This window comes from Myotis daubentonii, chromosome X (assembly GCF_963259705.1).
Source record: "Myotis daubentonii chromosome X, mMyoDau2.1, whole genome shotgun sequence".
In the NCBI taxonomy this organism is placed as follows: domain Eukaryota; kingdom Metazoa; phylum Chordata; class Mammalia; order Chiroptera; family Vespertilionidae; genus Myotis; species Myotis daubentonii.
The window spans coordinates 91,209,668-91,236,070 of record NC_081861.1 but is presented as its reverse complement, the minus strand read 5'-3'; the positions used below and the strand labels follow the sequence as shown (position 1 = coordinate 91,236,070).

Genomic DNA, 26,403 nt, shown 5'->3' with positions numbered 1-26,403 from the left:
TGGCCAGCCTGGGTGAGGGGCTGAGGGCCGTTTTCAGGATGGCCACACCCCCTTCAGTGAAGGGGGTCCTGCTGGGTTGCCTGGCCAGCCTGGGTGAGTGGCTGATGGCTGTTTGCTGGCTGGCCACAGCCCCTTCAGCATGGGGGTCCCCGCTGGGGTGCCTGGCCAGCTTGGGTGAGGGGCTGATGGCTGTTTGCAGGCTGGCCAAGGCCCCCAGTGGGGACCCTCACCCCATGAGGGTGTGGCCATCCTAGGTTAGTGGCTGATGGCTGTTTGCAGGCTGGCTACAGCCCCTTCAGGGTGGGGGTCCCCGCTGGGGTGCCTGGCCAGCCTGGGTGAGGGGCTGAGGGCTGTTTGCAGGCTGGCCACGGCCCCCAGCCACCCAAGGTCCCAGTGGAGGCTGGCTGGAAGCAGGTATCAGGGATTTATTTAGCTTCTATAATTGAAACTTTGTTGCCTTTTGTGGAGGCCACAGCCGTCCCAGGCAGGCAGGAAGTTTAGCTTACTCCATCGCCAGGGCAACCAAGACTCCTGCTTGCTCCAGCTCCGAGGCTACCGGCCGCCATCTGGGTTGGGTTAATTTGCATATAGTCACTCTGATTGGCTGGTGGGCGTGGCTTGGGTGTAGCAAAGGTATGGTGAATTAGCATCTTTGTCTTTTATTAGTGTAGACTAGAGGCCCAGTGCATGAAATTTATGCACAGATAGGGTCCCTAGGCCTGGCTGGCGATCAGGGCTGATCGGGGCCTTCTGGCTGCCAGCCGGGGCCTCCCTTCCCCAGCTGCCGGCTGGGGTCTCCTTTCATTCCGTGCCACCCTCTGGTGGTCAGTGCACGTCATAGTGAGTGATCGAACTCCTGGTCTCCTGGTTGAATTCCTGTGGGAACAATTTGCATATTAGGCTTTTATATATCTAGATTGTTATATTTCAATTTGTCCCACAGCTCCCTTAAGCTGTCCTCCTGTTTTTAATTTTTTTCTTGTTGATTCTCTGATTGAGTGATTTCTTTCCCCACCCTGTCTTCTAATTCACTGATCCAATCCTCAGCTTTCCCTAATGTGCTATGTATTCCTTCCAATGTGTTCTTTATTAGAGCTATGTCACTTTTTTATTTGGACTGGTCTTTTTTCATAGTAATACTTTTTCTCATGCTGCTGAGCATCTTTTCAGTTATTATCCTAAAGCCTATATCAGATAAATTTCTTATCTCCATTTCATTTAGCTCTTGTTCTGGAGTATACTCTTGTTCTTTCATTTGCAGGTTGTTTTTTTGTCTCCCCATTTTGGCTGCCTGTTCAGGTTTGTGTCTATGTATTAGGTAGATCTGCTACCACTCCTAATCTCTAGTGCAGTACAATGTCAGACACTGTTTCTGACCGGCCCTGAGTACCCTGTTTGAGAATATCAGCAATCCACAGCTTGTGGCTCCCTCTGCTGGGGTTATGTGCCTTTGGACAGGACCAAGCTGTGCGCCAGGCTCTACTTTTCCTAGCCCTGGGCCCAGAAGGAGATCAGGCAAAGGCTCAACACCTTCAAAGACCCACATCTACCTGCAATCTGATTGTTGTCCGCCTTGATTGGTCTCAGGCTATTGATCACAGGGTGGGCCAAGAGTTCTTCCAACAGGGTATGGCAACAGCCTTTCCCCCAGGCCAGTGGTTGGCAAACTGCAGCTCTTGAGCTACATGCGGCTCTTTGGCCCCTTGAGTGTGGCTCTTCACAGGGCCAAAGAGCCGCATGTGGCTGAAGAGCCGCAGTTTGCCGACCACTGCCCCAGGCCAAAACCACCTGGAAAGCAAAGGTCCTTTGGAGAAAGATATTCTCTGCAGCTTGAGGGAATGACTCTGCATAGGAAACCAGGGTGACTCCCCCCAAGCCCCCAACCCTTGACCTTCCTTACACAACTCTGGTCCACTCTGCCCTCCCTCTGCCAGAGCACAAGGTGAGAGGCTGCACACGAAATTTTATGCATTGGCCCTTTAAGAGGGTGTCTGCATTTAAAGCCATCTCTCCCTGGCAGACAGCAACCCTGCTGCTTTTCACAGCAGAAGTTATGTGGACATCATTCTCAGTTCTGGTGCTCTGGGCTGGGGATACAAGCTTGGAGTTTAGACCCAAGATCTCAGTGGGAATCCCCAACAGCTGAGATATCCCTCCAGGACTTCAGCTGCTGTCTGTGGTAGCCCAACCACCCCTTTGCATCTCTGCACTTCTGACCAGTCCCTATGCAGTATCCACGTTCCATCCTTGGTTATCAGGGTTCTCTCCAGCTCATCCTCAGTTGATTTTTCAGAGTGGTTTTTCTATATTTTAGTTGTATTTCCAATTTTGTCCTGGGATAGTGTCAGTATAGCTTCCACGTACTCTGCTGCCATTATTCCACATGGGACATTTTCAAAGATAGGTGACATGTTAGGACACAAACTAAGTATCTACAATTTCAAGAAGATTGAAACCATATCAAGCATCTTCTTGGATCAAAATGTCATGAAATTAGAAATCAACTGTAATACAAAATTCAAAAGCATTGAAACACACAGGGGTTAAAATAGCATGTTATTAAACAATGAATAAGTTACCAAAGATATCAAGGAAGAAATAAAAAATATCCTGGAAACACATGAAAATGAACACAGAACAACCCAAAATCTATGGGACAGTGAAAGTAGTTCTGATGGAGAAGTTCATAGCATTACAGGCCTATCTCAAAAAACAAGAAAAACTTTTAATAAGCTAGGTAACCCTACAATGTAAAGAATTAGAAAGAAAACAATAAGAAAAGCCCAGAGTAAGTAGAAGGGAGGAAATAATAAAGATCAGAGCAGAAATACATAACATAGAGACAAAAAAAAAGAAGAAAGAAAAAGAACAATACAAAAGATCAATAAAACCAAGAGCTGGTTCTTTGAAAAAGGAAACAAGATTGATGTACTTCTAGCTAGACTCCAGATCAAATGAAGATAAGAGGACCCACAAAAACAAAATCAGAAATGAAACAGATGATGTAACATCTGACCCCACAGATATGCAAAGGATCATTAAAAAATACTATGAATGACTATATTCCAACAAACTGGACAATATGGATGAAATGGACATATTCCAAATCTCAATCAGGAAAAATCAGAAAGCCTGAACAGGCCAATAACTACTGATGAAATTAAAGCAGTAATCAAAAAACACCCAGCAAACAGAAGCCCTGGTCTGGATGGCTTCACAGGGTTGTTTAACCAAACATTCAAAGAACTGACACCATCCTCCTCAAACTGTTCCAAAGAATTCAAGAGGAAGGAACACTTCCAAGATCTTTTTATGAGGCCAGCATTACCCTAATTCCAAAACTAGATAAAGACACTAGAAAGAAAGATAAGTATAGGCCAGTATCTCTGGTAAACATAGATGCTAAAGTCCTCAACAAAACAGTAGCAAATTGAATCCATCTGTACATTTAAAAGATCATACACCATGATCAACTGGGATTTATTCAGGGATTCAAGGCTGGTACAATATTTGCAAATCAATAAATGTGACACATCACATAAACAGACTGGAAGACAAAAATCACATGATCATGTCAATTGGTGTAGAAAAAACATTTGACAAAGTGAAACAACCTTTTTTTGATAACACTCAGTAAAGTGGGAATAGAGGGATCATGTCTCAACATAATAAAGGCCATATATGACAAAACTACAGCCAATCTCATGCTCAGTGGGAAAATTTAAAACCATTTCTCCTAAGAACAGGATTAAGACAGGAATGTCCACTTTAACCAATCTTATTTAATATAGTCCTGGAATTCCTACCCATAGTGATTAGACAAGAAGAAAAATAAAAGGCACCCAATTTGGAAAGGATGAAGTAAAACCATCATCATTCGCAGATGACATGATATTGTACATAGAAAACCCTAAAGACTCCATCAAAAAACTACTAGATTTAATAAATGAATTCGGCAACTTAAGAAGATACAAAATTAATACCCAGAAATCAATGGCATTTTTATAGACAAATAATGAATTCTCAGAAAGAGAAACAAACAAACAAAACAATCTCATTTACCTTTGCAAGAAAAAAAAATAAGATACTTAGGAATTAACTTAACCAGGGAGGTAAAATACCTCCCTGTGCATGTCATAGCGAGTGATCGAACTCCCGGTCTCCTGGTCAAACTCAGAAAACTACAGGATATTGAAAAAAGAGTTGGAGGAAGATATAAACAAGTGGAATTATATACCTTGCTCATGGATTGGTAGAATCAACATCATTACAATGTCCATATTACCCAAAGCACTCTATATATTCAGTGCAATCCCTATTAAAACCTCAATGGCATATTTTATATATCTAGAACAAACACCACAAAAATTTATATGTAACCAAAAAAGACCCCAAATAGCTGCGATAATCTTAAGAAAGAAGAGTGATTAGTAGGGAGACTTATATGCATATATGGACACAGACAATAGAGTGGTGAAGGTCTGGGAGGGGCGGGTGCAGGGTGCAGGTGATCAATGGGAAAAACAAACAAAGAAAGGGAACATCTGTGAATTTTTCAACAATAAAGAAAAAAGAATAACCATGTACATCCCTCAGTGGATTATCCATTCCAACATTTCTACTGCATATAAAGCCATGTGTTTTTCCTCTGGGGAACCAAGGTGAGGTTCCAGTTCAAATGCAACTTGTGGTGTCTTCTAAGGGCAATGTCTCAATCAAGCTGTTAAAAGCCTAGTAGAAAGAACATGGTAAACTGAGTCCAGCAAGATCCCTGAGGCCTACTACCAGGAGATGACTGTTATTTGTTCCCTTTTCATGTTGGGGGAAGAAGGGGCAGCTTTTTTGAACTGTGTTTGTGACCAAGTCAACACAGCCAGTGATGAAGCAGATAAAAGACAATGTTTCAGCTATTAAAGTTCACAGTACTCATTTTACAATTGGAAAAGCAAAGGTCCCCAAAAGTGTAGCATTTTTTTAAAAATATATTTTATTGATTTTTCACAGAGAAGAAGGGAGAGAGATAGAGAGTTAGAAACATCGATGAGAGAGAAACATCGATCAGCTGCCTCCTGCACACTCCCACTGGGGATGTGCCCGCAACCCAGGTACATGCCCTCGACCGGAATCGAACCTGGGACCTTTCAGTCCGCAGGCCGACGCTCTATCCACTGAGCCAAACCGGTTTCAGCAAGTGTAGCATTTTTTTCAGCGTGAGCCAGCAAACCAGTAACAGGGGTAGGTTTCTTTGACTAGCATTCTTTCTAATAGTCCTGAGCTGTGATAATGAATATAAATCAGCCTGGCAGTTCCTTTAGCATCTAGAATTCCCAGACTAGACAAGCAGCATATGAGATTAACTGTTAATGCACTTTTAATTTTTTTTATCTGCATGATGATGGTATTCTTTGCAAACTTGATATTTCATGGGTAAGGTCCAATAGGGGGACACAAAGATGTTTCTAAAGCACCAAGACCATTCACAGAGTGTCTGAAAAAAAGTTGACTGTGGCTGATATGTTTTGACTTCTGTGTTCTCTGGACTGACCTCCCCTGCATTGTTTCTGTTTCATTGTTTCTCTTCTTTTGTATTCCCCCTATTCTTTTTTTATCCTTCAGCCTGGGACTTAGGCCTACCCTTTTCAAGTCAATAAAACTGCTAATTATTCATGACATGGGAATGGGAGTGCATAGTGGCCAAGAAGCATACATATTTTTCCCCTGCTATAGTCATTTAGCTCTCTACAATCTCAGACTAGTAACTGTTGCCAATGGCAACTCAATTAATCCTTCCCATCCTTCATTTCAGGGTCTGTTGTTCTGACATTTGCCACTCTTGTCTTTGATTGTTTGTTTTTTGGTTCTAAACCCTTTTCTGATTGGTGCAGCTGTTGAAGATGCTGCAGTCACAGCAGTGTGCATCTGGAACATTTGGCTGACTTGTTGAAACTTCCCCAGGGACTACTCCAGGGAGAAGAGGGGAGGGGTGGAGAGGCCAGAACAGTTGCCTGCAAATATAGATGCCAATATTGTCTGGCCATTCTGCGGACCACCCTTGTAAAAATTCACCTCATTCTGGCACTCAGTTTCCCCCTTTGCTCATTGAAGACACATGTTCTCCACTCAAAACTCTTGCTGCGGTGGAAGAAGAGAAGCTATATTGGCTATGGGTTCTCTCATACTGCATTTTCTACATTTTCTTTAAAAAAATGTTTTTATTGATTTCAGAGAGAAGGAAGAGGGAAACGGGGGGGAGGGGGAGAGAGATAGATAGATAAATAGATAGATAGAGAGAAAGAGAGAGAGAGACATCAATGATGAGAGAGAATCATGCATAGGCTGCTTCCTGCATGCCCACCACTGGGGATCAAGCCGGCAACCTGGGCAAGTGCCCTCAACTGAGAATTGGACCTTGACCACCTGGTTCATATAACGACGCTGAACCATTGAGCCACATCAGTCGGGCAGCACTTTCTACATTTAAAGGGATCAATGTATATTTGTTGAATTAATTAATATATCAAGACACCGTTTTACCCTGCACAGGGCAACAGCACTTCATAGGTGGACTTCTTCATCACTTACTTTGAGGCTGCAGACTTACTCCAGGAGTGGGGCTGCCTGTATCCCTCCCCATTCTCACTCCCTTTGGCTCCCTGACTCCTGAGTTCCTTTTCTTTTGGCGCACTATTGGATTGAAAACACAGCAGGCGTGGTTTCATTCCAAACCCAGAACTGTTTTAATTAGTTTAACGTCTGTTAACCGCTTTGAAGATTGAAAGCAACAGATAAGTACTGGATGATGTTATTAGCAACTGCAGTTAATTGCAAACATTTCTATTAATACTAGTTTCTGCCTCCTTTTACTTGCTCTACTTTCCAAGGTTCCCAATTTCTTCTCAGCCTCCCCCTTCTCCTCTCCCCTTCCCCCGTACTGGCGCTAAAGGGTTAAATCGGGGCGGAGTCCAGTGATGAACGACAGCAGCAATCACCAACTGGAATGGTGCAAGCAGGAAGAGCTGGGTGGGGCCATCAGGCAGAGGCAACTCACACACCCCCAGGCTCCGCCTCGAGGCCTGAGGCCCCGGGTGGAACACCAAGGGGCGGGGCACCCAGGCTTGGCGAGCCCGATGGTTGGACGCCTGGGCAGCTGCTTGAGGGATGGGGCGGGGTTGTCCCGAGCCTCCTCCTTCATTCCATTGGCCGGCCCAGCGGCCCCTCTCTCTCGCCCCTCCTCCTCCTCCCTTTCCCACCCCTCTGAGTGGAGCTGCACATGCGGCTTCTCCCTGCTCCGTCCCGCCCAGCCTCCGTCGCGCAGGAACGGGTCCCTGCAGCCCCCAGCCCATGGCAGGACGGTAGCCGCCTGTCAGGGGTCCTAAACGGCTGAGGCAGACGCGGCGGCTCCCGAGCCTCAGAGAGTGGGCGTCTCCGGAGGCCATGGGCTACCCCGAGGTAGAGCGCAGGGAGCCCCTGCCTGCAGCAGCGCCAAGGGAGCGGGGGAGTCAGGGCTGCGGCTGTCGCGGGGCCCGTGCCCGGGCGGGCGAAGGGAACAGCTGCCGGCTCTTCCTGGGCTTCTTCGGCCTCTCGCTGGCCCTCCACCTGCTGACATTGTGCTGCTACCTAGAGTTGCGCTCCGAGTTGCGGCGGGAACGCGGAGCCGAGTCCCGCTTTGGCGGCCCCGGCACCCCTGGCACCTCTGGCACCCTGAGTAGACCCGGTGGCCTGGATCCCGACGGTCCCATCACCCGCCACTTTAGGCAGCCTTCACTTCAGCAGCAGCCGCTAGAACCTGGAGAAACAACTCTCCCACCAGACTCTCAGGACGGGCACCAGGTGAGTCACTAGGCTGGGGCGGCGGCTGCAGAGGCCCCCTCCCTTTATGGGTAGGACGGGGGCCCTCCCCCACCGACCCCGTGGGCGACTCAGCTACCTCCAGCCATGTAGGAGGGCAGGACCAGGGAGGGAGCAGGCGAACTGGAGAGAGGTTGCCCTGGGGCAGGTTGTCCCCTTTCCCTCGCCCAGCTCCCAGACTCCCTCAGGACCCGGGACTTGGAAGCCCTAGCCCGCGTCCGCCGCCCCCGGCTACAGGCTGCCTCGGGAAAAGTTGGCTGAGCTCCCGGCTGGGCCGTCAGTGAGGAGGTATGGGTGCTGCCCCTCTGGCGGACTAGCGGCAGCAGTTTGGCCCCTCTGCTCTTGATGAGATTAGATTCTCTGCCTGCGGTGCTTGTTTTTTCGTGTCCAGAGTTGATGCCAGCACTAGCAGGCTCTCATTTGGAATTGGAGCTGTAAACAGCTGTAATAACTGCTCCAGGGCCGTTGAAACAACTTTTAATGATATTTCCAGAGCGGATCCTTGTGCGCTGACCAGAACGTGGGCTTGTTCACACTTACCTGCAATTTGAGACTGATTGTCCTGGGTGTTGTAGTGAGGATCAGCGCCTCAGGAATTCTGGTAGAAATATGCCACCTTGCTAGACAACTTCTGAAGAGCAATTTTTAAAATCTCTGGAAATAAAACTCCCATTCTTACTCTTTTGGGGGGAGTGGGATGGAGAGGGTGGGTGTGAAGTGTCTTGCTGTTGCTAGCTTGAGAACAGGAGTCTACTGATGGAATAAATACTAATCTCTGAAGAGCAGTTGTGTGTATTTGTGTGTGTTTCACAATCTTTATGGTGTTTTTGTCCTTTTTAGCAGCTTTGGTGTTTGTTTTCTACTCTTTCTAGCTCTTTATTCAAGTAAGTTTAGTGCACTGAAATTCAGTATCCTCTTGACCTCCAAATTTTGCCTTATGTGAAACTTAAGAGAAGCATCCAAAAATCCTTTTGTGGTGGTTAAAGAATAATAGTGAATTTGTTCCTCTCGGGGAAGAGGGCAAGTTTTGCTAATAAGTTTCCTGAGTCGAGAGACCCAGGCCTTCTATATTTACTACCACATCAGAGTCATTGTCATACTCCATAAATGTTATTTGTGCTGGTGTCACACTCATGATACTATTGTAATGTTAGGACTGACACATTTTTCTATGATGTGAATTGTAAAGTTGCCCTGAACCTTAAAATATATTGCTAGCACACTCCAACTTATATAACAGCTTATCAAATAACAGAATCAGTAGACATGCTTTTCATACTTGAAACTTTAAACACTGTAGCTAAATGATAATTTACTAGAATTCTGGCTCCCTTTATCCACCACCCCCTCTAATGCCCAGTAGAAATGCTTAGCAGCTAAACATTGATATTATGTGAAAAGATGAAGGAATTTAACTTCTTTAGTCCAATGGTAGCCAAGGCTTTTTGGCATTCAGAATAGACAGACCCAGGAGGATTGGCAGGACAGCTGTACTCTAGGGCTTCTGTGATGATGTGGGACTCTCACAGGTCTATAATGGCATTTAGTTGCCCGCTGTTTGCATGGAACTTCAAATAGTCCTGTCTAGGTTTAAATACAGCTCCCTCTCTTCTGTCCTTTATTCTGTCTGTTTTAATGTTTTTGAGCAGTAGAAGTATGCACACTGGCTCTTTACATTTGCTGACACCAATTTCAGTCAGTTGTTGTTGTTTTTTTAGAGTTGTGAGTGGCCATGAGTCCATTTTGTTTTATTCTCTTGGAGAACACATAGGCACTGAGGGGGGAGTGACTTGTCCAAGGTGTTGGTCTCTTGACTCCCAGTTAAGTGTCCATTCCCCTATATCAAACTACCTCCTGGAGCCTTTTGGGGGAGAGTGGAGTGGATCTCCACACTAGAATTTTTCCAAAATAGATGGATCAGTTCTACTCCATCTATGTTTTGGCCAGGCTTAACTATGTATTTCTTGCTGAACTTCACTTTCAGGAGAATTGGAACATGCTTTGAAGGAATTTTAACCCAGATTCAACTTGTTTATCTTGAAGATATTAGTTTTAGTATACCAAAAAGAAATAAAAAAGTTGATTGGCTATTAGAGTTAGTTGATACTGCTACATTTTGGGTAAAATTTCTAGTGCCCTGGTGCACCCTCTGCTGGCTTTGCAGGGACATTTAATTGCAGTATCTGCTGACAGTCTAAGTTGTGCTGACAGGTTCTGATTCATAAATAAGGAAGTAAACAGCCTTTTGGGATTTGGCCACGTAGGTCACACTTTTATATTTTAGTTTTCTAACACAGGCAGTTGTTGTTACAGCAACTGTTAGGTGGAGCGGAAGAAAGATAAAAATAATACACCCTTCAATGGGCAGAACATTCAGGTTTCTCACCAGTTTATTTGCAAGGAGTGAAGGCAAACTGATGAGAATAAATTGCAGGATGATCTCTTGAGACCAAATGGGCAGAACTGTCAAAGGTACTTCATTTTTATAAAGCCATTCAAACCTATCCATGCTTATGATATGATAGACTTAGTTATAACCCAAGAAAGGAATCTAGAAATCACTGAAGATATATGTATGTCATCCCTCAATTAAAAACTTTTAAAACAGGATACACAAGGAAATTAGGGCAATCAGGATACATAAATCAGCAAAGTTCTCTAAGGAGATTGTTATAGGAAAGCCTCCCCAGTGGGGACACAGCTGCTGATGATAAAAAGTGAGAGGGTCACTTTGGACCTGGAATCATAACTCTCCTTCAGCTGGAGTAGCTTAGTACCTGTAGATTTATCTGGATAGTCGTGATGATCTCAAGAGAAATATCAGTCTCTGAGTTATAAAATATACAATATGATTGTTAGAGTATAAAAATAAAAATCACTGTTGATTATTCTGTGAAGTTGGCCCACTTTTTGATTGTGGTCCTCAAAGCCAAGAATATGGTGGACATCATAAAGGAAGGGTGTTGAAAACAATGACAAAATAATAAAACCTTTATCTTTTCCATGTAAAAGACCAAAAGTAGATTAATATTCATAATCATACAGGAAATTCTGGTGGTTGCTCCTTAAGAAAAACCTAACAGCTAATAAAAGTCCCCAGAAACCCAATTAAATTAACCAAAAGGATGGAGGGACTTTCTGGTTGTTTTTTTCAGTCAAGAGAGAGGAAGGTTGAAGGAGGAATATAATGAAAGTCTACTAAACCATGAGAGAGATGACTAAGTTTAATATATTGGTGTAATTTATCCATTCAGGTCAATAAATAGAAAGCATGATATGAGCCAAACACTATGTTAGCTACTAAATATATTTTAATGCCTGAAAGATTATTTGGGCGAGGAGGCAAATAAGAGTAGTATCTTATTAAAATTATTGCCCCAAGAGATGATCTGAATTGAAACGTTAAGGTTTAAGAATATTTAGAAAAATATATATGTGTAATTTAATAAGGGTTTATTCAGGATTGTTGGGGATACTTTGAATATGTTCTTAATTATTTGAGGTGATGTTACGGAATTCAAATTTAACTTTTCATAGAACATCTCTTGTTTTAACTAGATAGAACTTCAGTTATCCAGATTTCAACATTATTTATTAAGGTTGAAAATAACTAGGAATCATTAAATCAAAAAATATTTTTAGGGGAGTAGGATCTAGGTAAAATAGTTCTCCATAGATTTAAATCTATAATTTTCAGTATGATATTCCAGGCTTTTGACTAACTGCCTCTGTTATACCTATCCCATTTTCTCTCTCAATAGCTCTACTCTTGCAACCCACCCACTATATCCTGTCTTGGGATGATTCTGTAGTTGTTATGCCTGTTGATTTTGTTTAATAAATCTTGTGTCTTTATACTAGAACTCTTCAGAAATCTGACTTCTTTTTTTGTCTTTTTCTGTAGTACCTGATTGTAGTACTTGTTATGTTTAGAGTACTTAAATACTTGTTGAGTTGAATATTATTTGGGGCCTTTTAGAGATGTTTATGTAAAACAAATACATTTTCTCTTTATGTAGCAGGCCTGTTTTCCTCAGGTCTTGCTAATCCTGTGAATTGTCAGCTATCTTAAGTGAGTAAGTAGTTCCATTGGCAATGTTTCACTGATTTCTAGAATCATTAGAAAGTGAAATGGAGAAGAGTCCTAACCATATTACCTTTAAGATGGTGCTAAAAGTTTTCTGTAATGTATCATTTGATGTTGTGTTTGCTTTTAATTCTCATCTTTCTCTTTCTGTCTTAGATCTTGTGAAAAATAATATGTAATTGATCTATAATTACCTTATAGAGATCTCTTTATATTAGAGAACTTTTGAATCCATGTAATCCCCAAGAATATTACCTTGCCATTCTTGTAGGGTGGCCCTCATAGAAGATCATTGTGTTGTTTTTAAAAGATTTTTGTTGACTTTTAGAAAGAGAAGAAGGGAGAGGGAGAGAGAGAGAGAAACATTGATGTGAGAGCAAAGTATCAATCAGCTGCCTCCTGCACATCCCCTACCAGGGATAGAGCCCACAACCCAGGCCTGTGCCCTGACCAGGAATTGACCCACAACCTTTCTGTGCACGGGCATAGAGGACCATCTTTCTTCTACTCTATATAAATACTCATCACTTAGCTCTTCATTTGTTTTCTTTTTTTAAAACAGAAATTCTATTGAAGAATAACGTGCATACAGAAAAGGTCACAAATCAAATCAGTGGATTTTTATGAAGTGAAGGTACTAACATTAGAAGAACCCAGGTTAATAAATAGAACTATTATATCACGATCCTCACCTTATGCTCCATCCCTATTTCTATACCATTCTCCTTATCCAAAGTTAATGACTATCCTGACTTATAACATCATAGATTAATTTTGCCCATTTTGAACTTGATATAAATAAAATCAAACAGTATGTGTTTTGGGAGTCTGGCTTTTGTTTTTTTGTTTTGTTTGTTTGTTTGTTATTTTGCTCAATACTACGATTGTGATATTCATCATGTTGTTCCAGTTGTAGTTTTATATTTATATTATTCCCTTGTTTGAATATACCACAATTTATTTATTCATTCTACTGACAATGAATATTTGGATTATTTCTTGATTGTGGTTATTATAAAAATGATGCTATAAATATTACCATACATTTTTTTGAATATATGTATTTCAGTTTCTATTGAGTATATACTGTACCTAGTATTCAAATATCTGGGTCATAGGGAATGCATATTTTCAAATTTATTCATAATGATAGTTTTTATAAGTGATTGTACCAATTTACATTTCTACCAGTAATGTATGAAAATTATAGTTGTTTCACTAGATAATACTTCTTACCATCACTCTTTTTAATTATAGCCATTCTGGGGGGTGAGTTTATAGTAATATCTCATTGTGATTTTAATTGGCATTTCTCAGAAGACTAGTGAAGTTGTATTCTTTTTCATATGTTTATTATCTGTTTGGATGTCTTCCTCTATGAAGTACCTATACAAATATTTTGTCCCCATTTAAAAAATTGGGTTATTTGTCTTTTTCCTATAGGTTTATAGGAAATAGCAATTCTTTATATACTCTGTCTATGAACCATTTTTGTATTTTTTTAAATTTCTTTATTGATTAAGGTATTACATATGTGCATTTTTGTATTTTTTATGTTACAAATCCTTCCCAAATCTCTAGTCTCCTTTGATGAACAGAAGCTTTTAATTTTAATGTGTCTAGTTTTTTAATATTTTCCTTTATGACTAGTATTTTTGTGTTCCATTTAAGAAGTATTTTCTTACCTTAAAGTCATGCAGATGTTCTCTCACATTATCTCCTAGAAGTTTTATGCTTTTGCCATTCACATTTAGATCAATAATCCATCTGGAACTGGTTTTTGTGTATGGCAAAATATAGGGGTCAAGCTTTACCTTTTCCATGTAGATATTTAATTGCCCACTACCATTTATTATAAAGAATGTCTTTTTCTTAACTTCACTACATTGTCACCTTTGTCATAAACCAAGTGTCTGCATATGTGTGAAATTGTTTCTGAATATTTTGTTCTGTTTTATTAGTCTGTTTCTCATTGCACTAATACCATAGTCTTAATTATTGGATTTTATAACAAGCTCTTTATATCTGGTAAAGCAAGTCTTTTCATCTTTTTCATTTTCTTTAAAAGTATCTTGGATGTTCTTGGCCCTTTACATTTTTCTATATATTTTAGAATTAGCCTGATACATTTCATACACACAAAAAAAGAGTAGCTCTGGAGAATTATATTAGCAAGATGGTGAATTACGAAGTCCTGGACCCTTCCCCCACAACAAATACACAAATTCAGCAACAATTCATGAACAAATTCCCTTTGTGAGAAATTAAGGAGCTATTTGGATGACAAACACGAAAGCAGACTCACTGAAGCTGTAGAGAGATTTGGGACACCTTTTTTCCAGAGTTCTTGCCACCAGCACATCCCCAGTAGGAGGTGTGCAGGAGGCAGCTGGTTGATGTTTCTCTCTCGTCGATGTTTCTAATTCTCTATCCCTCTTCCTTCCTCTCTGTAAAAAAACAATAAAAATATATTAAAAAATATATATATATTTAAAAAGTTAAATTACAAATGTATTAGAATAACTATATGGTAAAAATATACAATATGAATAGATATATAATGTGACAACAATAACAAAGTGTTTTTTGGGAAGAAATTAGAATGTAGAGTTTTTGTATGCAATTGGACTTCAGTTGTTATTAGCATAAAATAGACTGTTGTAAGGTATTTTATGTAAGCTTCAAGGTAACCACAAAAATACCTAGAAAAATTACACAAAAGAAAAAGAGAAAAGAATAAAAGCATATTAATACAAAAAAAATCACAAAGCACAAAATTAGACAGGAAGAGAGGAAATGCAAATAAAAGAATATCAAGACTAACAGGAAACAACTAATAAGATGGCAATAGTAAATTCTTCCCTATCAATAATTACTTCAAATGTAAATAATTAAAACTTCCCCAATCAAAGAAATATTGTTACTGAATTGATAAAAGAAGACCCATTCATATGTTTTCTACAAGAAACTCAGTTTAGATTTAAGAAAACATAGACTGAACATGAAGGAATGGAAAAAGAGAGTTTATACAAATGATAATCAAAAGAGAGCAGGAGGTAGCCTGGCTGGTGTCGTTCAGTGGTAGAGTGTCGACCTATGAACCATGAGGTCACGGTTCAATTCCTGGTCAGGGCACATGCCCGGGTTGCAGGATTGATCCCCAGTAGGGGACATGCAGGAGGGAGCCGATCAATGATTCTCTCTCATTGGTGTTTCTAGCTCTCTTCCTTTCCCTTCCTCTATGAAATCAATAAAAATATTCTATATAATAAAAGCCTAATACGCTAAGTATCCAACCATTCATTCTACCGTTCAACTGGTTGCTATGACACACATGACCACAAGGGTGCAGATGCTCTGACCTGTAGGTTAGCTTGCTGCTGGGGTTCAGCTACTTGGGACTGGGTGAGAAGGGCCAGACATGCCCTGAAGCCCTCCTGCAGTCCCTTCCTGGCCCTGATTGTACACCAGTGGGGTCCTGGCCTGCACCCTCTTGCAATCTGGGACCCCTCAGGGGATGTCAGCCAGTTTCAGCCTGATCCCCACAGGCCAGGCCAAGGAACCCCCCCCCCCCAGTGCACAAATCCGTGCACCAGGCCTCTAGTAAAATAAAAAAAAGAGCAGGGATGCCTATACTTATATCAGATAAAATGGACTTTTAAGTAAAAAACTGTCAGAAGAGACAAAGAGGGACATTATATAATGATAAGAGTCAATCCAACAGGAAGATATGACAATTACTAGTATATATGTACCAGCATCAGAGTATCTATGTATATATGTAAAGCAAACACTGGCAGAACTTAAGGGATAAATAGACAGCAATAGAATAATAGTGGGTGACTCCAGTATCCTACTTTCAATAATGGATAAGCACCTAGACAGAACAATAAGGAAACAGAGGACTTCAACAATAACATATAGTAGATGAACGTAACAAACATGTACAGAACATCCCATCCAACAGCAGCAGAATACACAGTCTTCACAAGCACATACATCTTTCTCCAGGAAAGATAACATGTTAGGTCACAAAACCAATCTTAACAAATACAAGAAAATTTAAAACACCAGGTATTTTTTTTTAACATAATGGAATGAAACTAGAATCAATAGCAGAAGGAAAACTGAAAAATTCACAAATATGTGGAAATTAAACAACACACTTTTTTCAAATATATTTTTTATTGATTTCAGAGAGGAAGGGAAGGGGAGAGAGAGATAAAAACATCAATGATAAAAGAGAATCATCAATTGTCCACCTCCTGCACTCTCTCCACTAAGGATCGAGCCTGCAACCCAGGCATGTGCACTGACCAGAAATTGACCTGTGATCTCCCGATTCATAGGTCAATGCTCAACCACTGAGCAATACTGGCTAGGCAAACAACACACTTTTTTTAAAATATATTTTATTGATTTTTTACAGAGAGGAAGGGAGAGAGACAGAGACCCAGAAACATCGATGAGAGAGAAACATTGATCAGCTGCCTCCTGCACACCCCCCACTGGGGATGTGCCCGCAACCAAGGTACATGCCCCTGACCGGAACCGAACCTGGGATCTTTCAGTCTGCAGGCCGACGCTCTATCCACCGAGCCAAACCGGTTATGGCAAACAACACACTCTTGAACAACCATTGGGTCAAAGAAAATATCAAAAAGGAAATTAGAAAATACATCAAGACAAACAAAAACACAACACATTAAAATTTATGAGATGTGGCAAAAGCAATACTAAGAGGGAAGTTAATAACAATAAATGCCTACATTACAAAAGAATAGCCCTGTTGGTGTAGCTCAGTTGTTGAGCTTTGACATATGAACCAGGAGGTCACAGTTTGATTCACAATCAGTGCCTATGCCCAGGTTGCTCGATTCCTAGTAGGGGGCATGCAGGAGGCAGTTGATCGATGCTTCTCTCTCATCATCGATGTTTTCCCTCTCTGTTCCTTTCCCTTCTTCTCTGATATCAATAAAAATATATTTTTTAAAAAAGAAGAAAAATCCCAAATAAACAACCTAACTCTACACCTCTAGTGGCTAGAAAAAGAGCAAACCAAATCCCAAGTTAGAAGAAGATAGAAAATAACAAAGATTAGAGTAGAAATAAACAAAATGGAAGATAGAACAATCAATAAGATTGAGTTGGTTTTTTGAAAAGATAAACCAAAGTGACAAATCATTAACTCTACTAAATCCCAAAAAGAGAGATGGCTCAAATAACATCAGGAGTGAAAGAAGAGACATTACAACTGATGGCACATAAATAAAAAGGATCAGGAGACTACTATGTACAATAATATTTCAACAAACTGGATAACCTAGAAGACAAATGGATAAATTCCTAGAAACATACAACCTACCAATACTAAATCATGAAGAATTAGGAGTCGGAACACACCTATAATTTTTATGAAGATTGAATCAATAATAATAAAAAAAAACCCTCTCAACAAAGAAAAGCCCAGAACCAGGTGGCTCCACTGGTGAAATCTACCAAACATTTAAAGAAGATATAACACTAACCTTTCTCAAACTCTTCCAAAAAATGGAAGTGGAGAAATACTTCAAAATTCATTTTATGAGACAAGCATTACTCTGATACTAAAGCAAGACAAATACACCAAAAGAAAATGAAACTACAGGCCAATATCCTTGATGAATATAGATGCGAAAAATCCTCAACAAAATACTAACAAACTAAGCCTAGAAACATATTAAAAGGATCAAGTGGAATTTATTCCTGGGATGCAAGAATGGTCTAATGTTATACACTACATTAACAATAAAAGAGACAAATCACATGATCATCTCAATAGAAGCATAAAAAGCATTTGACAAAATTTAACACTCCTTCATGATAAAAATTCTTAACAAACTAGAAATAGAAGGAAAGTACCTTGATACGATAAAGGCCATATAGGGAAAGCCCAAAGCTAATATCATACTTAATGGTGAAAAACTGAAAGCTTATCCACTAAGATAGGGAACAAAGAAGGGATGTCCACTCTCACCACTTCTATTCAACAAAGTACTAGAAGTTCTATAAACAGAAATTAGGTAAGAAAAAATAAAAGACATCCAATCAGAAAGAAATAATTAAAATTGTCTCTGTTTGTAAATGACATGAATAAACAAATTTAGTAAAGCGGCATACAAAAATTCAGTTTCATTTCTATACACTAACAATTAACTGTTTGAAAAGGAGTTAGGAAAACAATCCCATTTGAAAAAACACCTAAAATAATCTAATACTTAGGAATAAACTTAACTAAGGAGGCAAGGACTTATTTACTGAAAACTGCAAAACATTGATAAAAAAATTTAAAAAGACACAAACAAATGGAAAGACATCCAATGTTCATGATTTGCTACACTAAATTTTGTTAAAATATCCATACCACCTAAAGCAAATTACATTCAAAATGTCAATGGCATTTTTCACAGAAGTAGAATAAACAATCTTAAAATTTGTATGGAACCACAAAAGAATGAATATCCAAAGCACTTTTGAGAAATAAAGAACAAATATTTAGGCATCATACTTTCTGATATCAAACTATATTACAGAGCTATAGTAATCAAAACAGTATGGTATTGATGTAAAGACGACATAGAGTCCAATCAAACAGAATAGCCTAGAAATAAATTGACACATATACTGATCTTTGAAAAGGTGTCAAAAATACATAATGGGGCAATAATAGTTTCTTCAACAAATAGTGTTAGGAAAACTGGATATTCACTTGTAAAACAATGAAATTGGAACCTTTACCACAAAAATCAACAAAATGGATTAGAAACTTAAACCTAAGACCTGAAGTTGTAAAATTTCAAGAGGAAAACTTCATAATATTGGCTTTGGTAATGATTTTTATCATGGGTATGACACCAAAACTATAGGCAACAGCCCTGGCCAGTGTGGCTCACTTGGTTGGAGTGTTGTCCGGTGCACTGAAAGGTTGTGGGTTCAATTTCCCTTCCCCTCTCTCTAAAATCAATAAGCATATCCTTTGGTGAGGATTTTTCCCCCCAAAAAACACAAGTAACAAAACCAAATATAAACAAGTGGAGCTCTATCAAACTACAAAGTCTCTGCACAGCAAAGGAAACAATCAACAGAGTGAAAAGACAATCTACAGAATGGGAGAAAATATTTGCAAACCATATATCTGATTAGGGGCTAATATCCAAAATATATAAAGCATTGATCAGAGTGTCAAACCTCAGAGGGAAGGTAGGGGAGGGTGGGGATAAGGGGAAGAGATCAACCAAAGAATTTGTATGCATGCATATAAGCCTAACCAATGGACACAGACAACAGGGGGGTGATTTGGCCTTGTGGGGGTGGGCTCAATGGTTATTGTCCTTCTAGTCCTTGTCCTGAAGCCACAGAACTCAATTTCACCCTGTATATCTTTGGTACCCCTGAGCTCGACTAGAATTCCTTGAGAGGTTTTTTTTTTGTTTTTTTTTTGTGGATTTTGTTTTGTTGCTTTTTTTTTTTTTTTTTGGAAGACTGCAATGCAGGCCTAGTCTGATTGCAGCTGAAAGAGCCCTGGATTTTATGCTGCCTTTTATCTCACCTGGACCCTCAGACTTGCCACTGATTTTCACAGCCATATGTGATGTGGGCTACTTTTCCTGGTACTGGTGTCCCAAGCTGGGGAGCCCGAAGTGGGGCTGAGACCCCTCCAGATTCTTTTTCTTTTTAAAAAATATTTTTACTGATTTCAGTGACGAAGGGAGAGGGATAGAGAGAAACATCAATGATGACAGAGCATCATTGATTGGCTGCCTCTTGCATGCCCCACACTGGGGATGGATCCTGCAACCTGGGCATGTGCCCTGACTGGGAATCAAACCATGGTTCATAGGCTGATGCTCAACCACTGAGCCATGCCAGCTGGGCACCCCACTGGATTCTTATCCATGAAAGTGGATGTGGGGCCTAGCCTGTTTTGCATCTTTCCCCTCCTACTAGTCTTGATATGAGTTCTTCTTTATATTTTTAGGTATAGATAGGACTTCTGTTCAGCTAGTCTTCAGATGGTTATCCAGGTTGACTGTTCTATAATTTAGTTGTAATTTTGATGTCATGGGAGGAGGTGACTGCAACCTCCTCCTACTCTGCCATATTGACCATGTCACTTGTTTTGATATGCTGTATTTTCATTATTAATTGTAAAATTATTTTCTTATTTCTTTTGTAGTTCATTCTTTAATCATTTTAAGTTATTTTCCAAGCATGGTAATTTTCTAGTTATCTTTTTGTTTTTTTATTTGCAGTTTAATTCCACTATGGTTAGAGAACATCTCTGTTTGATTTAAAGTATTTGCTATTTATGGGGCTTTATGGCCCAGCATGTAGTCAGTTTTTAATAAATGCTCTGTGTATATGTTCTGTAGTGTATTGTTATTTATCAAACAGGTCAAGTTGTGATCTTCAAATATTTGTTGTCCTCTCTGATTTTTTTTTTGTCTGCTAGTTCTATTAGTTGCTGAAATATTTGTGTTAAAAATCTCCCGTGATGCCCTGACCGGTTTTGCTCAGTGGATAGAGCGTTGGCCTGCAGACTCAAGGGTCCCAGGTTTGATTTCGGTCAAGGGCATGTACCTTGGTTGCGGGCACATCCCCAGTGGGGGGCGTGCAGGAGGCAGCTGATTGATGTTTCTCTCTCATCGATGTTTCTCTCTATCCCTCTCACTTCCTCTCTGTAAAAAATCAATAAAATATATATATTAAAAAAAAAATCTCCCGTGATGACCATGTATTTTATTCATGTTATTTTAGTTTGGGGATTTATGATTTATATATTTTGAGATTACATTATTAGGTATATACAGATTTAGAACTATTATATCTTCTTGTTAAACTTAACCTTTTATTATTATAAAATGTCCCTCTTTATCTCTAGTAATGCTTTTTACCTTAAAGTCTACATTGTTTGATATTAATACTGCTACTTTCCTTTGGATGTTATTTGTGTGGTATATCTTCCATCTTTTAAATTTGTAACCTTTACATTTTATTTTTTAAAAATCTTTATTGTTGAAAGTATTACATATGCCCCCCCCCCCCCATTGATCCCTTCTAGTCCATCCCTGCCCTCCACCCCAGGCCTTTACCTCACTATTATCTGTGTCCATGGGTTATGCATATATGCATACTAGTACAAGTTCTTTTGTTGATCCCTTCCCACCCACCCACCTTTACGTTTTAGTTTTATTATCTATGTATATAAAGAGCCAGGGTCTGTAACGTGTACAAAGACCAAGGCTTAACTGAACATCGGGAGTCAGGTGCTGGGTTGGGCAACCCAGCAGTGACTGCAACCAGTGTGGTGCAGCACTGACTGCCAAGGGGGCTGTGGATCAGGCCCCGAGAGAGGCTTGCAGAGAGAGATACAGGGTCTGATCCACAGCCTCTGTGGCAGCTGTTGATCAGCTGTTGCCTCTCTCTCTCCGGTCTTCACCAGCAGCCCTGCCTCTGTTTCTCTCTGGATCTGGGGGGGAGAGCTGCTGATCAGCCCTGCCTCTTTGATCAGGCCCAGAGATAGGCCCAGAGACACTGACTGGCATAGAAACTGACCAATCAGAACCAAATCTTGCTGAAGTGCCAGGAGCCAGTGGCTGTCTAGGAGGTAGAGCTTTAGATACTGACTGGCATAGAAGCCAACCAATCAGAACCAAACCTGGGTGAAGTGTGAGGAGCCAATGGCTGCCTAGGAGGCAGAGCTTTTGATGCTGACTAGCATAGAAACTGACCAATCTGAACTAAATCTGGGTGAAGTGCCAGAGCCAATGGCTGTCTAGGAGGTAGAGCTTTAGATGCTGACTGGCATAGAAACTGACCAATCAGAACCAAATCTGGGTGAAGTGCCCAGAGCCAATGGCTTCCTAGGAGGCGGAGCTTTTGATGCTGACGGGCATAGAAACTGACCAATCCAAACCAAATCTGGGTGACGTGCCAGGAGCCAATGGCTGTCTAGGAGGTAGAGCTTTAGATACTGACTGGCATAGAAGCCAACCAATCAGAACCAAACCTGGGTGAAGTGTGAGGAGCCAATGACTGCCTAGGAGGCAGAGCTTTTGATGCTGACTAGCATAGAAACTGACCAATCTGAACCAAATCTGGGTGAAGTGCCAGAGCCAATGGCTATCTAGGAGGTAGAGCTTTAGATGCTGATTGGCATAGAAACTGACCAATCAGAACCTAATCTGGGTGAACTGTGAAGGCAGAACCCAAGGTGGGGGCTGAGGAAGGGTTTTAAGGGCAACAGCTGTTTGGTGTAAGGTGTAAGAAAGCGGTTCAATTTTTTAATGACTGGTTTGGCAGTATAGTGCATATGGCTGGCTATCAGTCCAGATATAGGCATTATGTGTTTTTGTCTGCCAAGAGCATCTCCTCCTGATGAAAAAGGCTTTTCCTCCCATTTAAGCAATTCTATCCTCTATAATCTATCTATACTGATAATCTGTACTAATAAAAGGGTAATATGCTAATTAGACTGGGTCGACTGGCCATCTTCCGGACATCCAACTTCCTTCTGGACAAAGCCATGGTGGTGGGGGCTGAGGCAGAGGCAGTTAGGGGCAATCAGGCCGGCAGGGGAGTGCAGTTAGGGGCAAGATCGGGCCGGCAGGGGAGAGCCATTAGGGGCGAGATCAGGCTGGCAGGGGAGGGAAGTTGGGGCAACCAGGGTGGAGGGGGAGGGCCATTGGGGGCAAGATCAGGCCAGCAGGGGAAGGCAGTTGGGGGCAATCAGGCCGGCAGGGGAGGGCAGTTAGGGGCGATCAGGCAGGCAGGCAGAGGCAGTTAGGAGTGATCAGGCAGGCAGGTAGGTGGGCGGTTAGGAGCCAGCGGTCGCAGATTGCGAGAGGGATGTCCAACCGCTGGTTTAGGCCCGATCCCACAGGGGTCCCCGATTGGAGTGCAGGCTGGGCTGAGGGAACCCCCTCCCCCCTGCCCCCCATGCACGAATTTCATGCACTGGGCCGCTAATTATATATATATATATATTTCAGAGAGGAAGGGGAGGGAGGGGGAGAGAGAGAGAAACATCAATGATGAGAGAGAGTCATTGATTGGCTGCCTCTTGCACAGCCCACACTAGGGATCAAGTCCACAACCCAGGCATGTGCCTTGACCAGGAATTAAACCATGACCTCCTGGTTCATAGGTCAATGCAAGCCAGGCCCACCATTACATTTTAAATGCATCTCTTGTAAACAGAAATCAGTTTATTTTTTAAACAGTCTATCTCTTTTAAGTGGCACATTTAATCAATTTTCATAGACTGTATTTAATTATATACTTGGCTTTAAATGTAACATAATACTCTTTGCATTCTACTTGCCTTGACTGTTTTGAACCTTTTCTCTCCTTATTACTTTCTTTTGGATTTTTGTCTCATTTTTTTTTTTTACCCTTTGTTAACTTTGTAGTTGTACATTATTTTATTATTGTTTTAGTGTATATACTAAAGATTACAACATGCATCCTTGATTTATAGTTTGAGAGAAGTTAGTTCTTTCACCTCTTTCTATATAGTGCAAAGGCCTTAGAATACTTTAACTCCATTTTCTCAAACAATATGCTATTGTTCTTTTATAAAATAATTGTCTACACAATTTAAACCACACAAAACATTATCATTGTTGTTGTATTACAGTCAATATGTATTTAGATTCCCTGATGTTTATCCTTTTCTCTTCATTTTGTTTGTTTGTTTCCACACCTCTGTCTCGCTCTTGCTGCAATAGCACCCTTTAGTTTATATCAGCTGTAAATTATTTTTTTCAATTCTTATTCTGAAAATATGTGCTTATTTTGCCTTCATTTTTAAAGGACATTTTTAATGGATCTAGAATTGTAGGTTATTACTTATTCTTTTTATTTTTAAAAATCTTTATTGTTGAGAGTATTACAAAGGTCCCTTTTTTCCCCCATTGCCGCCCTCCACCAGGTTCCAGCCCCGTCCCAGGCCTTCACCACCCTATTGTATGTGTAAATACGTAATGCATATATGCATATAAGTTCTTTGGTTAATTTCTCCCCATCCTCCCTCCCACCTTCACTCCAAGATTCGTCAGTATGTTCCATGTTAACATGTCTCTGGTTGTATTTCATTCATCAGTTTATTTTGTTCATTAGATTTCTTGTTTGTTTATTTTGATTTTTAGATTTAGTTGTTGATAGATATGTATTTATTGCCATTTTATTGTTGCTTTTTCTCTTTTTTTTCTTCTTTTTCTTCCTCTTCTTAAAGGATATCCTTCAACATTTCATGTAGTTTCGGTTTGCTGGTGATGCATTCCTTTAGCGTTTTCTTGTTTGTGAACTCTTTATCTGACCTTCAATTCTAAATGTTAGCTTTGTGGGGTAATCTTGGTTGTAGGTCCTTGCTTTTCATCACTTTGAATATTTCTTGCCACTCCCTACTGGCCTGCATAGTTTCTGTTGAGAAATCAGCTGACAGTCCTATGGGCCCTCCCTTGTAGGTAACTAACTGATTTTCTCACTGTTTTTAAGATTCTATTTGTCTTTAACCTCTGGCGTTTTAATTATGATGTGTCTTGGTGTGGGCCTCTTTGGGTTCCTCTTGTTTGGGACTCTCTGTGCTTCCTGGACTTCTATGTCTATTTCACCAGGTAAGGAAAGTTTTCTGTCATTATTTTTTTCAAATAGGTTTTTGATTATGTGCTCCCTCTCTTCTCCTTCCAGTACCCCATGATGTGAATGCTTCTATGCTTGAAGTTGTCCCAGAGGCTCCATACATTATCTTCATAAATTTGGTTTCTTTTTGCTCGTCTGATTGGGTGTTTGTTGCTTCCTTATATTCCAAATTCTTTTTTTTTTTAATTAAATCTTTATTGTTCAGATTATTACATTTGTTCCCTTTCCCCCCCCCCATAACTCCCCTCCTCCCAGTTCCCACCCCACCCTCTGCCCTCACTCCCCACCCACTGTCCTCATCCATAGGTGCACGATTTTTGTCCAGTCTCTTCCCACATCTCCCACACCCCTTTCCCCCCCAAGAATAGTCAGTCCATTCCCTTTCTATGTCCCTGATTCTATTATAATCAACAGTTCATTCTTTTCATCAGATTATTTATTCACTTGATTCTTAGATTCACTTGTTGATAGATGCATATTTGTTGTTCATAATTTGTATCTTTACCTTTTTCTTCCTCTTCCTCTTCTTAAAGGATACCTTTCAGCATTTCATATAATCCTGGTTTGGTGGTGATGAACTCCTTTAGCTTTTCCTTATCTGTGAAGCTCTTTATCTGACCTTCAATTCTGAATGATAGCTTTGCTGGATAAAGTAATCTTGGTTGTAGGTTCTTGGCATTCATCACTTTGAATATTTCTTGCCACTCCCTTCTGGCCTGCAAAGTTTCTGTTGAGAAATCAGCTGACAGTCGTATGGGTATTCCCTTGTAGGTAACTGAGTTTCTTTCTCTTGCTGTTTTTAAGATTCTCTCTTTATCTTTTGCTCTTGGCATTTTAATTATGATGTGTCTTGGTGTGGTCCTCTTTGGATTCCTTTTGTTTGGGGTTCTCCGCGCTTCTTGGACCTGTAAGTCCATTTCTTTCACCAGGTGGGGGAAGTTTTCTGTCATTATTTCTTCAAATAGGTTTTCAATATCTTGCTCTCTCTCATCTTCTGGCACCCCTATAATTCTGATGTTGGTACGCTTGAAGCTGTCCCAGAGGCTCCTTACACTATCCTCGCATTTTTGGATTCTTTTTTCATTTTGCTTTTCCGGTTGGATGTTTTTTGCTTCCTCGCATTTCAAATCATTGACTTGATTCTTGCGCTCCTCTGGTCTGCTGTCGGGCGTCTGTATAATATTCGTTATTTCAGTCTGTGTGTGCTTAATTTCTAGTTGGTTCCCCAATATAAGATCGAGGGTCTTATTAGTTTTCGTGTAGATCTCATTAAGTTTATCGGCAGCTTCTAAACAGTTCTTGAGAGACCTTAAAAGTGTGGTTCTGAACTCTATTTCTTCCATTGACAATTTTGTCCTGTTTCTTTGTCTCCGCATTTTGTTATGCTTCCTTGGTGCACCTCCTAGTGGTCTTTGTTCGCAGTCTTATAGATAAATCTTGATTGTTGTAGCTAATTCCAGGGAGGGTTTGACCTCCAGGCCAAGTGGCTATGAGAATCAGCTGTGTCAGTAGTGAGAGAACTTCTGTCCTCTAGGGAGGTGCTAATCTAGCCTTTGCCTGAGGCTATCCGGCAAATGCCTCTGTGCAGGGCTTGGGCGGGGCGGGTCGCACAGGATCAACAGGGTGGGCCAGAGAGAGCAGTTATGGCGGCTCTCAGTCCTGTCCCTAGGGGCTCTGCCTCTCTGAGTCCCAGCACCCGCTGCAAAGCTCGGAGAGAAAGCTGCACTCGCTCTGACCGAAGCCAGACAGTCCCGCTTCTCCCGTTTGAGTCTGGGTCCCTAAAGACT

The 26,403-nt window shown here is 40.8% G+C and overlaps 1 protein-coding gene across 6 annotated transcripts in view; it reads left to right on the top strand.

Moving 5' to 3' along the window:
* The first annotated feature begins 7,240 nt into the window (after positions 1-7,240).
* Positions 7,241-26,403, top strand: part of EDA (ectodysplasin A) — a 568,600-nt gene continuing 549,437 nt past the window's right edge. For all 6 annotated transcript variants that reach the window (XM_059679640.1, XM_059679639.1, XM_059679638.1 and 3 more), the window contains exon 1: positions 7,241-7,830. In XM_059679640.1, the coding sequence (XP_059535623.1) occupies positions 7,435-7,830 (396 nt within the window). In that variant the 5' untranslated portion in view covers positions 7,241-7,434. The remainder of the gene's footprint in view (positions 7,831-26,403) is intronic.